Genomic DNA, 22,873 nt, shown 5'->3' with positions numbered 1-22,873 from the left:
CCCTGTTCAGGGAGTAGGGAGCAATGAATTCTGTGTAGGGATCATATCGATCGGAACACAGTTCATGCACGTAGCTCGCTTCTAACGAGCTGGCGCGAGGACTAGATTAACCGCTGGGCTACATCATGTGTCATTCACCAGTGAGAAATCTTTAAAATTACTACAATACCAGGAAGGAAGATCGGCTTGTTGATGTTTGCCTGCCATCCTTGCTCTGTCTGCACAGCGTGCGTGAACGCGCTGATGACGTATCCTGTCTGCGCGAACAGGGTGCGCAGAGGTATGCAGATACATATGTTGACAGGCAGGTAGGACAGCATATTAAAACGCTCGGACCGAACGTTTTGATTAGACGAACATTTCTTGATCCTACACCTTCCACAGAATATATAAATACAGACAAATACATTTAGACCAATTAACTTAATGATTGCTATCGGGATGTGAAGAGACTTTCAACCAGCATAACAAAAAATGTTTCTGAAGACAATCACCTATTGCACCTTTAAAGATGTTATATAAAACTTCACTGCAAAAGCAAAGTGAAACAATCTAATGCTCACACTAACTGTATGGAGCTAATCAGGAGAATTTACCTCACAATCAGATTTATTGGTGGGACCAACAATTCCTCTGACCCTGTTCTCTATGTTGACGGCCCCAATCAAAGTGTAGCCATCTTGCAAAGGAAAGAAAGGTTCTGCTCGCTGGCCAAAGTTAAACTCAACAGAGCAGTTCTTCACAAGGACGTGAGGATACAGTGCACGACCAGCCAGTTCTTCTTTAGATATGTGAAATGCCACATCAAGCCACTTCCCGTTCTTTGAGAAAGCCATTTCCACCTGCTCATGACTGTCAAAGTCCTGCAAAAGACACATAGGAGACTATATATTTATGTCAAGTCAAGTCAAGTCAAGTTTATTTGTACAGCGCTTTTCACGATACAAATCATTGCAAAGCAACTTTACAGCAAATTAAGTTTCTACAATATTTAGTGGTAGCTTATCAGTGGTGACTGTCAATTAATGTACATATGGCAGAAATGTACGGAAAAATCAATTTAAGACGTAATAAAACAGACGATGAACACTATTAACAGCAATTATTATATGATGCAATCAAACTTATAGCAAAATGTGGTAGTTCTGTATGTTGTTTCAGGGTTGGCATCATCTGAGGTCCTCTGAGGGGTTGGCATCATCTCTTCTCAGGTGTTCTGGATCCAGACTGAAGCTTGTGTAAAGCCTAGTTACCATGGGTTGTCAATCCCGTGTCAAAAACAGAGAAACAAATAGAGACATGATAGAACTGCAGTACAAGATTATGATATGCATTATTTGAATGCTTGGCCAAAGAGATGTGTCTTTAATCTAGATTTAAACAGAGAGAGTGTGTTTGAACCCCGAACGTTATCAGGAAGGTTATTCCAGAGTTTGGGAGCCAAATGCGAAATAGCTCTTTTAGTGGACTTTGCTATCCTAGGTACTACCAAAAGTCCAGAGTGTTGCGACCTTAAGGAGCGTGATGGATTGTAGCGTGGTAGAAGACTAGTTAGGTACGCAGGAGCTAACCCATTAAGGGCCTTATAGGCAAGTAATAATATTTTGTAACTGATACGGAACTTAATAGGTAGCCAGATAGGTATTTAAATACCTAATAAATAGGTATTTATGTCAACTACTTTATTTAGGTAGTTACATGTTTGTTATTTTGGTTTTCTTTCATTATTCTCTTGATTCCAAAACCTAGTAAGCTGCCTACCTAGACAGAAGGCATCATACAGTAGGTCCCATCCCAATGCAGTTCAATCAAACTAAAATTAGAGCATTTTATATATTTTTATTTTCAAAGTAGGGTGTCATGTTGTTAGCTTAGCAACATGCTAATGCTAAACTCAATTAGAATCTATTTGTGCAACACCTGAAACTGCGGCCTATGTAGTCCGTTCCAAATCAGTCACTTACAGGTGTTAAAATTATAGATAAGATGATGACACAAGGTATGGTCACATTCACTGTTGCTTGACAAATTTCAGAGGAGAAAGAAAGTGCTTGACGATGAATGATACCAAAAAACAACAACGATGAAATAAACATCCAAAGCTATTCTGCCAGCTAGCAAACAAAGCAATCCTAAATAAGTGCTTTCCAAATAGCCTCTTTGTTTTATTTATCACTTTATAATATTCAAGTGACGTTTTATACAAAACTGGCTGATACTACTAGAATGAGTGCTTTGTCCACTGCGGATCTTCAGTTTTGCTTTGCGCTACGAATCTCTGCCCACACAGAGATCACTGCCGAACACAGAGGCTCACAGTGCTGTAAATTGGTGTGAATGTTAATCAAATTTGAAACCAATGCAAAATTCACATAGTATAATTTCTTAACCATTGGAAGTCTATCAAGCAAAATTCTTCATGACTTGATTTTATATGAGAAATTTCAAGTAGTGGTAAATGTGACTGCACCTTTATCTTGCAGTATACAGCAAAAGTTTGACCAGGTTTTGCAACAGAGACACTGATTTAACAGATTCCAGAATAAAAGTAAGAATAGCCCTCACAAAATAACATCCAATGACATCACTTTCACCAAATTTCTCTCTGTAATCTTCAAATTTGCAACAGGTAGACTTTTTTCCCTGTTCCGCCATACCCATAAGAGAACGCCTCCTCTCCTGAAACAAATTAATTCCTTTCATAAGAACCTAGTAAAATAATTTCTATAAACCAACCCATGTGAGTGTACTTTGTGATTCCTCACCAAGCTGTGTGCTGCAGGAATCCAGAGACCACCCGACTCTCACGACATGAGGGTCAGGCTCACTGCAGGGAAGATGCTTGACTGGTACATACTCCATAACCTGGAGACAAAAACCAAGATTATGTAAACTATTAAGTTGATTTGAAAGTTAAAATGATAGTTAACCCAAAAATGAAAATTCTGTCACTGGGAATCACTCACCCTCATGTCGTTCCAAACCCATAAGACCTTAGTTTATCTTCAGAACACAAATTAAAGGGGTCATATGATGCTGATAAAAAGAACATTATTTGGTGTATTTGGTGTAATGAAATGTGTTTATGCGGTTTGGGGCGTGTTAGAACGAGCCGTTTTAGGTAGGCGTGGTTAACTCTTAACTTTTATAAAGAATATCTCTTTGGATTTGAGACTTTAGTCTTTGCAACTTTACAGATCTTCTTTATGCACCAAGAGCTTGTAACACTCCAAAGAGAAAGGAAAAATTGAAATCGCATCATATGACCCCTTTAAGATATTTTTGATGAAATCCGAGAACTTTCTGACCCTCCAAAGACAGCAAAGTATTCCCATAGCTTCATAAAATTACAGTTGAACCACTGATGTCACATGGACTATTTTAACGATGTCCTTACTATGTCTCTGGGCCTTGAACATGTCAGTTGCGTTGCTGTCTATGGAGGGTCAGAAAGCTCTCGGATTTCATCAAAAATATCTTAATTTGTGTTCCGAAGATAAACGAGGGTCTTACGGGCTTGGAACAACATGATGGTGAGTAAATAATTACAAAATTTTCATTTTTGGGTGAAATATCCTTTTAATTAAAGAGAAACAACTAATCTGAACTACTATTCAAAAGTGTGGGGTAAGTAAGATTGGAAAGAAATTAATACTTTTATTCAGCAAGGACAGATTCAATTGATAAAATTTGACAGTTAAGACATTTATAATGTTACAAAATATTTTTATTTTGAATAAATGTTGTTCTTTCTATGTATTAAAGAATCCTAAGATAGTATCACGGTTTACACAAAATATTAAGCAGCACTACTGTTTTCTAGGAATGTAACGGTATTATCGATATCATGGTATCGCGATAGCAAAACTGTCTCGATCTTATCATGGTCACATGACGATATGAAACGATAGGTCTTCCAGGCAAAAAGTGTAGTTTTTAAAATAGATTTAAACTTCTTATTCTAACATAAAAGGTCTTTAAAGATGTGTTTTGGGCCATTATGCTTTGGCACAGTATCTGTCAAAATAAATAAAACCGAAAGCACAATATGGCTTAATCCCTTCATCAAGTCTGTTTTCGCTGCACGTTTCAAAGCGAAGTTTCGTTTCGTTCAGGCGATCAGCTTGTGATACGGTGTTTTCCACGCCTCAGAACGACTCCGTTCACAGTGAATGCAGTGAACTCGTTTATTGCATGTGCTGTGAGTTTAGCACGTGTTTGGAAATTGCATCAGTGACACTGAATACTGAATAATGGCTGCTAACAAATTGGCTTTGCTATCTGAGGAATAAACTACATTTTAAAATATACCGAAATAGAAAACAGTTATTTTCAATTGTAATAATATTTCACAATATTACTATTTTGAACAAATAAATGCAGACTTGGTAAGCCTAAGAATATAAACATTAAAAAAGTATTATCAACCTCAAATTTTTGAAAGGTAATGTACATTACCTTCAGCTCATAGCACACGCATCCCTTGTTTACACCATACGTTGCTCGTGCTCCAGACCATAGGTAAGCAAACCCCTCAATGGTTAAAGGACAGCCGCTGCAACGGTCCTGAGAGACTTTGAAGTGCAAGTCACAGTTATCTGTCGAGGTTTACAGAGAGAATTCCATTATTATTACTATTATAGAGATATCATAAATCATAATTACACAAAACAAGCCCTCACACGTACAAGTGTCAATGACCACTAGTGTGCCATCAAAGTCTTCCTCATCCTCTTCAGCAGATGGCAGAGGTGTGCCGGACCTGTGATAAAACGTAGAAAATCACAATGTAAATGTAACAGCATTTGTTAGTGTGCATTAAGTCAAAATGCTAATGGTGATATAGGATTAAAACAAAATCACTGTGGTAAATTCACCTCCTGTCTTCACGGTGTTGTTCATAATAGCTGAAACCGTGGCTGTCATCATAGCGCCTCTTGTGGCCATAATGTGCATGTCTGTCCTGTTCAGTCTTGATCTCTGCATTCTGCTGGCTCTCCAGATCTTCCCATTCACTGCCAGGGGCCGGTCGCTGCTGTTCTTGTTGCTCCGCCTTTATATCATCCTCATTTTTCACCTTTACTGGTGCCACTTCATGTCTTGTTAAACAATAAATATTCAATATAAAGCAGAGGTTCTCAACCAAGGGGGCGAGCAAGCTATGCCGCAGCAAACTTCCAAAGGGGCCTTAAAATGATTTAAAACATGACAAAACAAGGATTAAATTATACAAAAACAACTGAAATTAGTAAAACATATAGTAACTACAAAGTACATTAATAAAAACTTTTGGAAGTTGGACATTTTATAATGAACACACATATTGCTAATTAAGCCAAGCTCTAAAATAATTGATCAGGCAGACATTGTGAGTAAAAACTTATAAATCGTTAACCTTAATTCTTCTAGAAAATCACAAACAACTGAAAGAGATCTAGGCCCGGGGTCAAATATGTTTGTTAGCAACAGAGGGCCTCAGAGTCAAAAAGCTTGAGAATGCAATAAAGTTAATAATCCAATATAGTGATTTCCCAATCAAAATTTGGGCAAAAGGCAAACTTTGATTCATTTTATGATTATAAAAATAATAAAAAACATGTAGGAAATGCAACTGCTAAACTTTATATAAATCTGCAATAATGAAATAACAATTATTTTACATACCATGAAGTGGAGAAAATTGTCCTAATTTGTAAGTCGCATGGGATAAAAGCGTCTGCTAAATGACTAAATGTAAATGTAATATATTAGTCGATATTCAGCTGTTTTTAATGAGTGACATCAGCCTTTATGTTTTTCTGTTTGGTCAATAAGTGTCGGAAGCGGGATTTTAATTTTTATTATTTTTATTTTATTTCATTTTATTTTTATTATTACAGCGCCGTGAATATGCAAATTGGATGCAGACAGGAGAGTTCTGCTGTCACTCGATACACAACGCTGGCACACTTGAAATCCTTTGATTTCACACTACTGTATGCTGTGTTGTATCCAGTTGGCCGCTGTTTTATTCACTGTGTACTTAATGTAAAATTAGAATTACTTGTTCTTCATTTGAGAAAATATGACTTGTTCACAGATTTACCAGATTACGAAGTGCACTTTTGGTTACTGTGTTTACTTCCTTTTATTTGTGTTTTTAAATGTGTCTTTATTTGTGAAAACTATAAGAAAATAGAATGTGAAAATAACAAGCTATTTTTCATATTGATTCATTTTCAAATGATTTATTCTAATTCAGTAAACATTATGTAAAATGCATAAAAATTCACTAAAGCATGTGTTATTTGATACCTTTAAATTGAAATCTATATCATATATATTTTGGCTTTTTTTCAGTCATCGAACACCCTGCTCTCTAAGAATCTTAGAAATCTACATCATTTGACTGCTAACTCGTAATTACGTTTACATGAACAAGCATGGAGTCACAAAATTCAAAACTGCTGATGAAATGCATTCAAACCCACAAATGGCAGTTGCAGTCTTACCCTCTTTGCAGATTGTCTCAACGGTTGCCTGTTGTACATCCACAGTCTCTGGTTTATTTTCATCTTTAGAGACTTCAGAAACCCTGGCCTGGGGTATATATAAGAGCCCTCTTTCTCAGCAGCCATCTGCCCTCGGTCACAACACTCATCATTCCCAGCCTCTGCAACACCTGTCACAGGCAAACAAGCAATGAGATCACAAATGTTTCGGCTGAGTGCGTTTTCATTTTCATTAGTCAAAGCATGCATCAAATGATCATCATGCATGCAAACTCGATTACCTGCTTCTGTCTCATCATTGCAGGTGGGTTCCTTTTCAGCCTCCAGAGTCGCCTGCAGCCGCTCCACCAGATCCACTTTGAGGCCTAGGGTGTCCAGCCCACGCTTCTGCAACTCCTCTTTCAGCTCATTCACTTTCAGTTTCTTCTGCATGACATAGCGAGAAGCTCTCGCTCCTAAACCTGCCAAAATGAACTATGGTTGTGTCAAAACATCAATATACGCTGATGCATATCCACATCTGTGTTTTAGAACATGTTAGCTGATTTTTAGCATCTGTCTAAACTGGTCACTAGCTGACTGATTCAAAAACCAGCTTAACAACCTTGTTGCTGATCCAAGTTGGTCTCACAAAATGACCAGCTCAGACTTGCTAGAAACCAGTTATCATGTTTCAAAAACCAGCAAGCCCACTTTAGGATCATGTAATGGCTGGTTTGTGGCTGGTCCAAGATATGGTCTATCAGCTTTAATCAGTTAATAACCAACTTGGACCTACTAATGACAAGGTTAGACCAGATAGAAACCAGCTATCAGTTTCCAAAACACAGCTACCAGTTTAAACCGACAGGGTGGGACATTTACCCAGCTAATTTGCTAAATCATGTGCACACATAAGTTGTGTAGTAAAATGCATTGGCAAACAGGCACATCTACTGTAATTCAATAAATGCATTCACATTATGATGTGATATGAGAAATGACACATGCACATGTCTGTTTTGTCAAGCTATGAAGTATGTTATGCCAGCTAATGTTAACTCGGCTCATGTAAATGGACGTGCATTTCTCTAATGCAAATTCTAAAATGTCAGTTAAAAAGGTATCATGAGCTTACCATAGCACAAGCTCTTGGTTAGTTGAAGGAGAGTGTTTGACAGCGCGGGCTTCAGCACAAGGCAGCAGAAGACATACTGAGTGTTGTCCAAAGTGTTTGAGTGCTGCCACCTTCTGGACACATCTGGAATATACTGATAGTTCAGTACCTTTACTATTCAGTTCATTATCAAGCCCAGTCAATGTCTACTAATGTTACTCTTTTTTAATCTAATTCTACCCAATAAAATGTAATATGTGCATTTGTAAAGAAATGTAAATAGTAGACAAAACTAAAGTGTCTCGACTAAAGCACATTAGTGATTCTTTATGAAGTGCATGCAACATTACATTGTCAGGGTTTCCCCAGCAGGGGTTTGTGAAGGAAGTGCAGGGGATTTGTAAACTGATGAAAAGCTAATAATTAATTACCGTAATTTTTTTTAATTACACTAGTTTATGCTTTGTGGCTTCTCAATGTTCTGTAATTATAGTCTATACTGAAGGATCTAAAGATCCTCACATGCAAACTCTGTGTGTTGCTTCAAGAGAGCAACCATACATTTGTTTTTACTTTCTTTCTTTTATTCTTCATGTATCATTTAATTATTCCATGTAATCATATAGTAATTTATAGTAATCATTATAGCCATTTATATACTCACTTAATAGATTCATTAATCGATTATTCTTTATATTATATGATTACTTTTTATATTATTTTTCCATTGTTGTTTAGTCTTAACAAATCTTAGTCTTAGGTTTCAAGGGATGTTTGTCTTCATGAGTGATAAGAGGGAATGTTTATGGAAATTCAAGGTTTATGTGATGTTGTGAAGCGGTAATTTCCATTGCTTTTGCCTGTGACATAACACTTTGCTCTTTTTTTTATCATAAACACTTTGTCTCCTGCTTCTGCTCTTCACTGGCTTTGCTCGGTCAACTTCTTGGCTGATAGAAGACTAGAGAGAAAGAGAGAGAGAGAGAGAGAGCACAAACAAGCATTGTACAAACATGACTACATATATCCAAACATGTCAGGGGTATAGAAAGAAAGAAAGAAAAAATGTATTAAACATAGTTCGTATAGTATTTCAAAACTGCTCAAGCTTTTCAAATGAATGATTTTTCCATTTTTAAATTTAATTTTGTGCCTTGAATACAATGTAAACTGAAGTGCTAAAACTTTCGCATTATGATTATTTAAGATTGCCATTTCACAATTACATAATATTTTCACAATTGTAATACATTCAAGACATAAGAAAAAAAAACAAGCATCAGAATATTTCACTTTATTTTACAATCATAAATATACACCCATATACACATGCCATATTAAACACAGCAGTCTTTTAATGTAATGGGGATTTTCTTGCAGGACACACAGAGATGGCTCTCTGTTTCCTATATCGAGGGACACATCCATATTTACTATATAATATGGAATTTGTCATTCAAGTATCGAAAATTCAAGTGCATTTTCAAATCATTAATAAATGATGAATGCCCAACTCCATCAGCATATTATATGAAGAAAATGTTATGAAATAACGTCCAAACTGATGAGCAGAATAGTAAGCGGTAAAGCATTGGCAATGGTTTAACAGAGTCATCAAATAACTAGAACTTTCAATTGAAAACAGCATCATCCAACCAAACAAATAACGAATAGGAAGTGTTATACTGGTGGCCAGTCACCCAATCACACACAAACTCTCTGTTCCTTCCTCGTTTATATAACCTGGGGTTTCCTTGTGTGTGTGGGATGGCTGAACCTAGACTGTGTGTGTATATATGGCAGTGCTGCACCACTACTGATATGTTCTCATAAATCAGTCTCTTTGCCCTTCTTAGAAAGGGCGTATTTTAGTGATGCATATTGTTACTTGGTAGTTGGAGCCGCTGGGAGGGACAACATTAGTCTATTAACCTCTCTGATCTGGGCATCCAGTGTCTCTGTGGCTAGTGCAAGCTCTCCTAGTTGTGTCTGAAGACTGTTAATGGTTTGTGCGAGCTCCTCTTCCTTGCGCCTGGAGTTGGCGGCCTGACGGCTGTACTCAAGCACCATGCAACCTCCGCCGATGATGAAAATGATAGCTTCACCGAGCAGCTCTGCTCCGAGCTCCGCAGCTGCCTCTTCATTCAGAGGATTGATGGTGGAGCCACGGAAACCCATAATTCTCATCTTTGTTCTCATCTCGATCCAGTGATATGCTATGGAGAAGACAAGAGGCACCACACATTGAATTACCTGACAGATTTATTTCAACAATCCACTGTAAAAAAAAAAAAAAAAAAAAAGTTAAAGGGGTCCTATTATGCCCTTTTACAAAGTCTTGATTTTGTTTTGGGGGTGTACTAGAACAGGCTCTCATACTAGGTTGTTCGAAAAACACATTATTTTTCACATATTTTACATTATTACAACACCTCTCTCCCCAGTCTGGCATGAACGGCTCGAATAGTTCCTGTATCAAATGAAGGCCCGCCTTCTGAAATATGAAATGTGCTGTGATTGGTTTGCTGGGCCAGTGTGTGCTGTGATTGGCAGCACTCGGTGCGTGGTCGGGAAATGTCACGCCCCTTACCATAGCCGCCTGCGAGCTTCAGTGTAAATATTGCATCAAAATCAAATCAATTTGAGCGCGATTTAAACCCGGAGGATTGTAACCACTCTAAGTTCGTCTGCCTTGGGAAAGCTAGCATGTCTCCGACATAGTGATAACACTCATTGCCTTCTCTAGTGCAGCTCAACCAAGGTCTCGTCCCATTCGTCGGAAAATATGCATTGTAGTCCAAACGAGTCGTTCGTTGTAGTTTTTGAAAAGTGATTTCTGTTAAATAAAATATCTCCTTTTAAAGTGGACTTTGAACTTTGTAACTTTGCAGATCTTTTTTATGCTCAAACAGCAACATTACAGACTAACTAAAGTTGAAAAAGTGAAAAAGCATAATAGGACCCCTTTAAGACACACTTTGGTTTTACCTTCATGCTCGTGGTAACCAACATAACAGAGATTACAGTATAAAAAACATACGATTACAAACAATAACAATGTTAAAAAGAGACTACTATATGAAAGCTATAATATTAAAAAAGAGACTAGCATGTAAAAAGTACAGTATTAAAAAATATATTAAAAGAGACTAGTATTTAAACATATTATATAAAAAGAAGAAATAATTGATTTAATTATCATTACATTATCTACTTCTGCCTGAAAATTCAGATATATAGCATATTGTACAAACAAGGCTACATATAACCAAAGAAAAAGCTTGTATTAGACATAGTTGATATTGCTCTCATATTATATATACATTAATTAATAAATAAATGAAAATGTATGTATATATATATATATATATATATTACTTTATAATATTAAATGTGACCCTTTGGACCACAAATCCAGTCATAAGTAGCACATTGTATGGGTCAAAATGATCAATTATTACGGTATATTTTTTTATATTTTACAGACTGTAAATTTTACATCGTTCTACCTTCAGACAGCCGTTATCAGTCTCTCTCAGTTTTTTTCCTTTTATTGAAAGTCATGAAAACACTATCGTGGAGTTTTTCTTTTGCTATTTGAGCAACTGGGAATGCAAAAAATATATTTGTGGTGCTCTCCCATTCACTGCGCTTCAAGTTTACCCAACTATGACGACTTCCGCTGCTGAGAAACCCGGAAATGTGAAAAGGGTCCATTCAGTAGATTTCAAGCAGCAAAAGGCACTTTCAGTTACTCGCTGTAGCCTCAATGACAGTTGAGTCCCACCCTTTTAAGCAAACCCGAATCTCATTTGTCTAAATGGAACCTTCTTTCTAGCATCTCATTGGTCTCTGGGTAAATCTGTAGTTGAAAACACCCAATGACAACATCGCAGCAGTCGTGATTGGCTAAATAGCACATACAAGCAAACGGCTATTGGCTGCGTGTTGCCCCGACGTTTACACCTACAGACATCATATGGACTGACATCACATCGTTAAACACGAACAACCAAAAGCCAGCCTACCTTGAGCCGGAGGAAGGCAGATATAATTCTTAAAGAATTCACTTCTCCGCGCGCCTGCTTTTATCCTGTTAGCCACTGGTTTGCTCAATTGTCGTACGCCCAGATAGAGCAGCTTTGCAATTGGAAAGGCACCGACAACCATCTTGGCGGAAAATGCGTCATCTGAGGAGGCGGGAGGATAAGGACGTCATGTGGGCGATGCTACGCGTAATATTAATGACGCAATATTAATATTCATGAGAGCTAAAACGCGCGTTTCGCGCAATATTATCATTATTATTGTTTTATTTTTTATTTTAAGTGAAAAATATAACTCTAATCGTCCTTTGTTTTTTTTACGTAGTTTATATTATAGTATATGAAATTTTTTTTTTTTACAAAACAACGTATTCTAAATAGCTCTAAAATAAATGCACGATAACAATCACCGTACGATACCAATAAGAAACAAATAAAATAAATCTCTCAGCGCCCATCACAGCGCGTTGTTTACCTGCGCCAGCTGTGCGTCTGGAGCACCTGGGTCGGGTTTCAGAAGCAGTGGGCTGGACTGAATATCTCAGGACTTCACAGACAAGAGTTAAACACCGTTTAAATGCTTTCCAACTTGCCATGTAACACATCCATGCTCGGCGGGACTAAGTTCTAGGACTTTACGGCACGAGAACCTCACAACTATTACAGCTATTCAAGGTACAGGAAAATATTTATGTTATTGTGCTTTTGAGTCTTCACTGAGAGTCCAGCTCGCAGTTTTACTTGGCTTTAAGAAGGCGATGTGGATTGTACAGTGGACTCGGTCGTGTCTGTTATGCCAGGCCGTTTTAGTAACCTTTTTTTTTATTTTTATATATATATTATTTAAAAAATGTGTACTATGTCGAAAGGTTTTTTAAAGGCGCCTTTGTGTAAGGAAGTGTACGAGGAGGAGTTCGAGCGCTTTAATGGAAATCAGATGTCTTGAAAACGCACCACGCAGGAGCTTTTGAAGTCGGTGCTCATTGAACTGTCCACTAAACAATATATTATTCATTATTCAACCTGAATGATGTCTTTGAATCACCCAAAAGCTTATTCGAGCTTTTATTTATTTAGTAATAGCCTACTGTAGTTTGTAGTATGTTGTGTTCTTCAGAATATTAATACATAAAGCGTCATGAAAATATAAGGCCTGTCAAGAGGAAAGCCAGATGCTTTTTGGCTACATATATACATATCTGTCTTATCCTGCTACAACTTGTTCTGAGTTTTCTGGCTCCCTTATAGCTTTGTAAACACTGACAATTTGCATGTTGGTTCAATTGCATGCCAGCCAGACACATTGTGTGCACTGTGGTTTATGTTTTAAAGGTTAGATGCAGTCAGGGTGGATTCCTTGTGTCTTGGATATCTTGTGTTGATTCACAAGGAATGTTAAGCTTGTAATTTTGAAGACCTGAGAGATTCCAGAAGCAACTTGAGACTCTTTAGAGTGCCACAGGGCTGCACAAAAACAAACAGAGAAGAACTAGTATCAATGATCAGAGAGAGTCTGAGTTATATATATATATATATATATATATATATTATACACATAAAAACCCACCCATTGTATCAGGATGACTAACAGGGTTTTGTCAATGTTCTGTAAGGGCCGTCATTGTCTGAAATTTGACCTGACACCCAGTCACTCCCCAGTCTTGTTAACCCAAATCTGATCAAATGTCTTGATTTCTGAGTTGATAATTTGACTTTTCAACAGTGTCAGGACATGCAATAGGCTGATCTGTGTGATTTTTGCATTTGTGTCTGATTTTGTGTAGATTTTTCAGTATTGGGAGTTTTATTTCGCATCACTAATTTGATCATTTACTTATCCTCATTTTGTTCCAAACCTGACTGACTTTCTTCTGTGGAATGTTTTGAAGAACATCCAGTAACTTTCAAAGATTCAGTTAAAGACATTTTGAAAAAAAAAATTTCTTTAGTTTTCCACAGAATAATTAAAATGAAAGCATGAGGATGAGAAAATGATGAAAGAATTGTAATTTTGAGTTTTTCACAGGAACATTCCGCCCACAGTTTTAGGAGTGCATCGCGTTTCCATTACAGATTTGCGCAAAACTTTGGCGATATTTTATAGTCTAAGCATTAATGGTAGGGAAAGCCCCTTATACTGGAGCGCGGCCACTTATGAAGTGTTTCTTGGAGGTTATAGTACGTTGAAGAATGATCATATGACTTTTTACATATGCCATGTGACCTGTAAATGCGAAAAAGCCGTTTCCATTGCAGTTTTGCGAATTATTCCTTTTTCGCATTGCCTGAAAAACCACCTCATGCGAGCGTAAAAACTTTTTTGCGATATATGGGAGTTTTTGCGAAATTGACGCGTTTCCATTAGGCGTATTTTCAATTCGCAATTTCAATTTGCGCAATTTGAAGGGTAATGGAAACGCGCTGTGACAGTGGGGTTGAGGCTCATCAGATCCAAGTGTTTTGTATCCGCTCAGTGGTCCATGTCATGATAATGGTTGTTGAGAACAGAATGAACTGTTCTTGAGTGTCCGCTCCCCTTCAGAAGAAATCCTATAACCTCCACCTAAAAAGATCCTTGCAATCAATGCTGATCCTTTTAATTCTTTAAAGTTCTGAGCTTTTGTACTGGCCAATATTCAATATTTACATATTTGTTTAATAGATTTTATTCTTCATCCGATGAAACTCTTATCTGCTCTGTCTTAGTTGGTTATAAATCATTACACCTTTTTGGCAAGGCCCTACTGAATTGTAAACCTGTTACATGCTGTTTGAATTCATGCCATAATTCATTCTTATCTGAAACACTCTTGTGGTCTACAATGACAGTTTTGGTTGGTTTCAATGCCATGAGATAGCGTTACTTATAATTAGTATTATGACTTAAAGGAATAGTTCGCTCAACTTTTATGTTCCTCCAAATCGGTATGACTTACTTACTTCTGTTGGTCAAAAAAGAAGATATTTATTGTACATGCAATGAAAGTCAAATGAGTCCAAAACAACAGTGGACCACACTGATTTCAAAGGACGAATAAAACTGATCTGATCTTTAAAAATATATTTTGTTTTCCACGGAAGAAAGGCAGAATGACTTGAGTGTGAGTAAATGATGACTGAGCTGTCATTGTTGGGTGAACTATCTGTTTAACTGAGCATCTGGAGAACTGTGGTGATCTAAATGCAGCTTGGGTTGAGCAGTATTTATATCGCATGATGTCAGTCTCACAGCAGTTGTTTCATTATGACATACCGATGAATGAAAGTCTCATGAAAATGTAACACTTGTTGTCATGTCTGAAAATAGGGATTGGCGTGTAGAAGAAGAAGAAGCGTGTCTGCCTAAACACTCTACAAATGAAGCCTGCCTATAATCTAGGGCTGACTAATGATTATTTTGATAATTTATCTGTTGATTTCTTTGGTTAATTGGATGACAAAAAAAGAACAATTATAATGCATTAAATAAAAATAAAGAAATTATAATTAATTAAAGTTATAATAAAACTAATTAATAATTTACAAAAATGTTATTCTACATCCTGCCCAGTGCAATTTGAAGGCTTTGAAAACAAATAATACATGTATTGATGTAGGCTATGATAAACATTATACAGTATCTCACAGAAGTGAGTACACCCCTCACATTTTTGTAAATATTTTATTATACCTTTTCATGTGACAACACTGAAGAAATGACACTTTGCTACATTGTAAAGTAGTGAGTGAATTTGGACATTTTCACTTTGGGGTGTACTCACTTTTGTGGCCAGTGGTTTAGACATTAATGGCTGTGTGTTGAGTTATTTTGAGGGGACAGCAAATTTACACTGTTATACAAGCTGTACACTCACTACTTTACAATGTAGCAAAGTGTCATTTCTTCAGTGTTGTCACATGAAAAGATATAATAAAATATTTACAAAAATGTGAGGGGTGTACTCACTTCTGTGAGATACTGTATGTGCAAAAAAGGGTTAAAATATTACATTAAAAATAAATAATTTTTAAAATAAATAAATGATTTTTTTTTAAGTTTAATATCATGTAGATCAGGGCAAAGGGCAAGCTTAACAACTGATTGTGAAACTGGGTTGAGAAAGAGAGAACATGAGCAAAAGGTTTCTGTAACCACACCTTATTCCATCAGTAGAAAGCTCTGCTGTCTTAATCTTTTAGTCTTTGTGGTTTCCGCCCCAGGCTCTGAATGGACTAGGTCTTCTTATCAGCACAGGACGAGAGTTATTATTAGCCTGTGTCACTCTCAACTCCACATTCCAGATTCACTGTACCAGGCCTGAGTCCAACGGCACTGCAACTAAAGTGCTAAATTATTAGTCACCCAAAGCCTTAACTTCTCAATCGGCAAATGACTGCGGAGCAGTGAATGAGAGGTGGAGATCAGCGATTAAGATCGGACAGGTAGCAAAAAGAGAGAATGTGAGAGGATAGATAGAACAAATATCAAGATACATCAGGGGGGTAAAGACTATTGTGCTTTTAGGAAAAGGGTGACTAGACGTCTGTCGCCGGCTGGTGCTGTCCTTGGAAATGTCCCTGATGTTTTACTGCGTGTTCAGAAAAACACGTGAAGTGAAACAACACTTAATGTGCTAGATGTCACATGCCTGTTAAAAAGAAGCATATCATTCATCACATACTGTATAGTGCGGAATTCATCTTTTGAATTCCAGAAACTCAATGAACAGAAGGTAATTGCAGTCTATATACAGCAGTGTTTAAAAATGTGTTTTTTTTTTATTTATTCAGCAAGGATGTATTAAATTGATCAAAAGTGACAGAAAATACTTTTACATTGTCACAAATGAATGCTGTCAAAGAAATACTGTTCTTTCTATTCGTGAACAGATCAAAAACAAATATTAAGCAGAACAGCTGTTTTTACATTGATAAAAATAGAAAATGTTTCAATGATTTCTGAAGGATCTGAAGACTGAAATAATGGCTGCTGGAAAATCAGCTTTTCCATCACAGGAATAGATTACAGTGTAAAATATATTAAAATAGACACATTTTAAATTGTAATAATGTTTCACAATTTTACTGTTTTACTCTGTCTTTGATAAATCTTGCTGACCCCAATCTTTTGAACGCTAGCACATGTAAAAAAGTTATTGTAGTTATTTACTAATTTCTGTCTCTTTAGATTATTACATTAGTTACATCATCTAAATAATTATTTTATGTCGGATTCATGTTACTTTTCTAGTTGCATTAATAACATTTTCAAGTACTAGCTGTCACTGGTAGCTGCTTACGCATGGTTGTGGGTGTGCACTGTTAATAATGTTTTTTTTTTATAGAGATAATTATAAAAGATTATGCCAAACAACTTAATTTGCCAAATAAAGCTTTCATTCTCATTGTTCATTTTCATTCTCATGTTCTTCTTTATGATATCAGGACAGTTGTATCACCCTGACATTCGATAACTGATACAAACAAACTAGAGTATGAATTCAGACAGCATGTAACAGGTTTGGAATTCATGAAAATGAATTTTAAAACATGTAGGTGTACTCAAGTCATTGTATGTGTGAACTGTTTTTTTAATATATATATATAATATATATATATAAATTAAGAGACAGACATAAATAGACATAAAGTGTTGGTCATTGACCCTAAATAAAACTGTATGTTTTTGAATTCATAAGATAAGAAAGATTGAAAATTTTCAGTGATACTGACTGCTCAAGTAAGAAATCTGGTCACCTTTAGGAACGGAGGAGGGGGTTTCGAATTGAGTTTGTGGAGGTGACCCAGGCTGTGCTGTCTAATGTGAATCAATAAGCCAGTAAGGGTTAGTAGACTCTGTTGATCTTGACAAAACAAACAAGACAGAGTGGCTTGAGTTAGTGTCCTTCTACAAAAGGCGCATGTACACACATACACAGTTTATTGCTCTGTGAAAGCTTCAAATTAAAGAAAGAATCAAAGAATCTTCTGGAAGTGAATAACTGCCAGGTAATCAATTTAAACCATAGTAACAAATATAACCCCACTCAACATTCGCCAAATGTAAGCTTAATGTTTCTGATAAATCATTATTATCACAAAGGGCAACAGTGGCATGATGTAGCATGTTTTAACTTAAGATGAGTGATGTTTTCACACCTAATTCTCTATAACCTGCAGCAGCTTTTGACCTTGTGTGTGGGACAAGTTATTCTGCCAGCTGGATGACTCAGTATTGAGTAAGCCAGAAGAACTGACTGGCTCATCGAAAAATGCACAAAGAACAGACACATTACTAATAAACATCTGTTTTTTAGAGGGTGAAAGTCTAACAAAACGTGTCTTATGTGATTCAGATATATGCATGACTTTGTGTGTCTTATCGTCCCACAAGTGCTCACGTCTTTATTTTCATTCATGTTGGGTAAGCATGTGAAAGTCGTAAGTCATGTTTCTAGTGCCATTTGCGTGGGAGTCGAAGCTCTCCATTCAAAGGCCTTCAGTGCACAGTGAATTATACTAGTATAAAGAAGGGGTTGCAGCAACAGATGTCAGATGTGGACAGCAGACTACTTCATAAATCACAAAGGGTGTTTCTCTGTGTACAATGTAATGTAGGCAGTTTTTGAACTGGAGGTGTTGGAATGCTTAAAAACAGTCCACTTGTCTCTCAAGTCCTGCTGTATGTCAGTGTTTTAGTAGGCTGGTCACGCTTTTCTTTTTACAGATGCAGAATAACATCATCATGATACATGAATCTGTTACATCTGCCATCAGAGTTGGGGAAAGTTACTTTTAAAAGTAATGCATTACAATATTGTGTTACTCCATAAAAAAGTAACTAATTGCGTTACTCAGTTACCCATTTTTGTGAAGTAATGCATTGCTATTTTGTGTTGCTTTTTGTCACCTGAGCTGGGCTTGTTTTTTTATTTTTAATAACAAAAAAACCTAAAAAGTTAGCCTATATTTTTGGCAACAGTAAAGGCCCTTCAACACCAAAAGTGAAACGTCTCAACCAGAAGGAAGTGCCTCTGCACCTGCACCTCGCTCCCAATTTCTCTCAACACAGGACAGGAGAGGTGTTAGTGAATAAATGGGAAAACAAATTAACTTGCATTACTTATTTGAAAAAGTAACTCCGATATTTTCTTGTAAATTTAAAAGTACGTTGCGTTACTAGACGAAAAACTCACTTGGAAAAAGTAATCTGATTAAGTAACTTGTTAATGCGTTAGCCCCATAACTGTCTGGCATATAACACACACACACACACACACACACACTACTTTTTAAAAGTTTGGGGTCGGTAAGATTTTTTGTCCACCAAGGCTGCATTTATTTGATAAAAACAAAAATAACAGAAAAAAACAGTAATATTGTGAAATGTAATTTGTTCATGTCATGTTTATTCCAGTTTTCAGTGTGTATGTGTGTGTATCTATCTATCCATCCATCTGTTTGTCTGTCTATCTAGGTAAACAAAAAAAAATATTTATGTATTATGTATTATTTATGGGAAGTCGTGGCCTAATGGTTAGAGAGTCGGACTCGTAACCCAAAGGTTGCGGGTTAGAGTCTCGTACCGGCAGGGATTGTAGGTGGGGGGGGGTGAATGTACAGCGCTCTCTTCCACCTTCAATACCACGACTGAGGTGCCCTTGAGCAAGGCACCGAACCCCCAACTGCTCCCCGGGCGCCGCAGCATAAATGGCTGCCCACTGCTCCGGGTGTGTGTTCACAGTGTGTGTGTGTTCACTGTTGTGTGTGTGCACTAAGGATGGGATAAATGCAGAGCACTAATTCCTAGTATGGGTCACCATACTTGGCCACATGTCACTTTCACTTAGGTTTTAATATTTCTGTACGAGTCAGATACCATGCATTCCCAAACAATGATACGATTAATTTAAATCAGGTACGCTGTTAGAGGTTGTGATGGACAATGTCAAATTGATCTGATTTTCCTTTTTTCACTCAGGCAGTGTGTTGAATGAATTGGAGGTCACACATACACAAACACAAACACCATGAACTCACAGGGCAGCTTTGGCAGCAGCTTTTTGTGTGAGTATTTCAGTACACCAGTAATGTTTCATTCCTATGTGTAGGCGATGCAGGATAGGACATGATGCAGCAGGTTACATGTCTAAGCATGCTGATATTTTTTGAGTGTCCAGAATGGCATATAATGTGCTACATAAGTCTGGAGTGGCTTGTTATATCCTGTTGGGTGTTTGTTCAATGTTTGTTTGTGTGTGTATGTTGTAGTTCAGTCCATCAACGATGAACTGAACGCATCTTTGGCCACAGCAGATGAGCTTTCACGGGAATTCAGCTCTCTCCTGTCAGATGCCACTCCTGTCGTGCAAACCACTACTTCAGAGGTACAGAATTAATTATTGCCTTTAAAGGAGACCTATTATGCCCCTTTATACAATATGCAATATAAGTCTCAGATGTCCCCAGAATGTGTTTGTGAAGTTTCAGCTCAAGATACCCCACAGATCACTTATTATATCATTTTGAAAATGCCTATTATGAATGGAAGCAGAAACATGCATGCATGTCTCTTTAAATGCAAATGGGCTGTTCTTTACAGCTTGTACTCTGCTAAAAAACATCTGTTTGGTTTTGATTATCATGTCTATCGCACTGAGATCATGCGTTTTAAACCATATTAGTTTCAACTTCTAATATGCGGTTTTCTGAGCGCACACATTCGAAGCACGCGCACAGAAAGCGGCTGTCACATGGCATGTGAGTACTAAACTAAGCTCTCTTTCATGTCTTATTGCGCTTGAACTGTCAAATATACACAAGTTTATGTTAAAAACACACGAGTTACAAAAATTTACTGGGTTGTACTTTTTCACGTTTTCTGGGTTGGTAGATGCACCGGGGACCTGATTATAGCACAAGTCAGATTTTCATGGTATGTTCACCTTTAAATGATGTCAAACAGTCCTCCAGAGTTTCCATCTACATTGCCGTTTTAGATGGTGCAGATGTGGCTATATTGGTTTAGTGGACACCGACATCATGCGTGAATATTTTCCTTGGTATTTTTCTTGTAGAGTTCTGGCCCCAAACCCCAGAGCAGCAGCAATGGCAATGGCAGTTTGTACAGCGCAAACAAGAATGGAAATGAGAGCATCAGTACAAGCTTCTCCTTTTCCCAGAGCTCCATGAACAGCCTGAGCTCAGACTCCAGCATCGGCAGGAAGGAATCCAACCTGGACCTTCCTCCTGCTGTCACAGTTCGATCTTCACCTCCTGCACCTCATCTAGACAGTATGAAATTCAAGCCTTCGTCTCCTAGTCCTTTAACCCAGCAGCATTCCTCTTTTACAAACCGTAAAGACAGCTCGGATTCACGATATTCCTTCGACCAAATGACTCCCCCTAATATGTCTCCAAATTCAATAAGACGAATGACACAGATGCCGTTGAGGCCTCAAGATCGAAGCACAAGAGGATCGTTGAGCTATGGGGAGCTATCCAGCCCTACCTATGAAAACAAAACCTCTCGCACCTCGCTGCAGCCCTCAGCGAGCCCCTTGTCTTCGATTCCTAGGTCTCCGAGGTTGGATCGAGCACCTTCTCAGCCTTTTAGTCAACCAGCAGCCAGTACGCTACCACGCAACTTCCAGCCATTCAGACCCTTAGGTAATTGGGATTTAAGTGTATTCAAATGCATAAAAATATACACTCTTAAAAATAAAAGTTCTTTATTGGTATCTATGGTTCCTTGAAGAACCTTTAAAGGGTTAGTTCACCCAAAAATGAAAATTCTGTCATTAATTACTCACCCTCATGTCGTTTCAAACCCGTAAGACCTTCGTTCATCTTCGGAACACAAATTACGATATTTTTGATGGAATCTAAGAACTGTCTGACCCTGCATAGACAGCAATGCAACTGAAATGTTCCCAAGTCCAGAAACGTAGCAAGGAGAGGGACGTCCAGCGGATGCTCTCCAAAATGGCGCTACAGGGTGATGCGGAGGAGACGAATTGTTGAATAAAGTTGTTTTTTTTTTTTCTTTTGCGCACAAAAAGTATGCTCGTAGCTTCGTATAATTGCGGTTGAACCACTGATGTCACATGAATTATTTTACAGATCTCCTTGCTACGTTTCTGGACTTGGGAACATTTCAGTTGCGTTGCTGTCTATGCAGGGTCAGAAAGCTCTCAGATTCCATCAAAAATATCTTAATTTGTGTTCCGAAGATGAACGAAGGTCTTGCGGGTTTGAAACGACATGAGGGTGAGTAATTAATGACAGAATTTTCATTTTTGGGTGAACTATCCCTTTAACATCCATAAAACGTTTCTATTGCACATTGTACTTCAAATGTTCTTCACATTAAAAATAAATAGATCTTTTAAGAACTGTTTACTGAAAAGTTCTTTGGGAAACTCAAAATGGTTCTTCAATGGCATTCAAAAAACCCTCTTGGAAGCTTTATTTCTTATGAGTGTACAGTTGGATCCAAAGGTCTTTGGTTGGTAGTAAACTTGTGTGTTTGCTATAATGAAATTCTGTTTGTTTCTTTATTAAACAATGTAGAGCCTCTCAGTTTTGTTAATCATTTGTTTCCTCATCGTTTCTTCTATCTTCTTTCAGAAGAAGGAATGCAGAGGCAAAAGAACCCCCCTAAGTGGAATGAGACTGACCTGGATGCATCATACGAAAAAAAGCCTCACCACACCTATGACAGTGAGTTACGCAATTTTCATGTTTATTTGATAGCAACATTAAAAAAAAAACATTTTAAACTTATGTTGGATTGCATTAATTGCATTATTCATTACTTAACCTGGAGGCAACAATGAAAAGAAATTATTAAAAGGCCCGGTTCTGTTCTTCAAATATTTTCATTGAAATTGAGTGCCTATTTTATATTGTTATCAGAAAAAAAAATGATAAAGAAACACATTTATTAAACTAATAAATAAACAGTGTATCAGACTTCACTTTGACTGCTACATGGCACAATTCTTAATTTGCTTAATGTTACATAAATGCTATGTAGGCTTGCCGCGATAGACGGTGCTAACGGTGATACCGGTGTTAAGCCGCAACACCGGTTACGTCACTTGCCCACCGCGCCCCCGACCCCCACCGTCGTTTTGATTTTTTATCGAAATAAAAATCATTTAGTTCAGTAAAAGAACAGACACTACAATTAAAAACTGAACGCGGCTGCTCAATGCAGCGTGCCGAACGACAGTAGCATCACAGATCAGATTTCATTT

General features: G+C 37.3%; 2 protein-coding genes and 1 pseudogene across 6 annotated transcripts in view; 1 reads left to right on the top strand and 2 right to left on the bottom strand.

Moving 5' to 3' along the window:
• The window catches only part of LOC107705584 (heterogeneous nuclear ribonucleoprotein U-like protein 1), a 17,539-nt pseudogene extending 9,801 nt beyond the window's left edge, over nt 1–7,738 (bottom strand).
• A 1,632-nt stretch (nt 7,739–9,370) lies between these two features.
• Nucleotides 9,371–11,784, bottom strand: opa3 (outer mitochondrial membrane lipid metabolism regulator OPA3). Its single transcript, XM_016508835.1, has 2 exons — nt 11,616–11,784; nt 9,371–9,803 (listed from the first exon to the last, which is right to left on the bottom strand). The coding sequence occupies exons 1-2, from the start codon at nt 11,755–11,757 to the stop codon at nt 9,472–9,474; spliced, it is 474 nt and encodes a 157-aa protein (XP_016364321.1). The 5' UTR covers nt 11,758–11,784; the 3' UTR covers nt 9,371–9,471.
• Nucleotides 11,785–12,075: 291 nt separating this feature from the next.
• The window catches only part of LOC107757772 (relA-associated inhibitor-like), a 20,851-nt gene continuing 10,053 nt past the window's right edge, over nt 12,076–22,873 (top strand). For 2 of the 5 annotated variants that reach the window (XM_016575597.1, XM_016575524.1), the window contains exons 1-5: nt 12,076–12,308; nt 19,594–19,679; nt 19,884–19,999; nt 20,690–21,281; nt 22,245–22,334. In XM_016575597.1, coding sequence (XP_016431083.1) covers nt 19,643–19,679; nt 19,884–19,999; nt 20,690–21,281; nt 22,245–22,334 — 835 coding nt within the window. In that variant the 5' untranslated portion in view covers nt 12,076–12,308; nt 19,594–19,642. Of the gene's footprint in view, nt 12,309–19,593; nt 19,680–19,883; nt 20,000–20,689; nt 21,282–22,241; nt 22,335–22,873 lie in introns of all 5 variants that reach the window. The other 3 variants (XM_016575453.1, XM_016575380.1, XM_016575674.1) reach the window with 2 other exon arrangements.

Source organism: Sinocyclocheilus rhinocerous, unplaced genomic scaffold (assembly GCF_001515625.1).
Source record: "Sinocyclocheilus rhinocerous isolate Xijiao unplaced genomic scaffold, SAMN03320098_v1.1 scaffold130, whole genome shotgun sequence".
Lineage (NCBI taxonomy): Eukaryota > Metazoa > Chordata > Actinopteri > Cypriniformes > Cyprinidae > Sinocyclocheilus > Sinocyclocheilus rhinocerous.
This window is presented reverse-complemented; position numbering and strand designations above follow the sequence as displayed.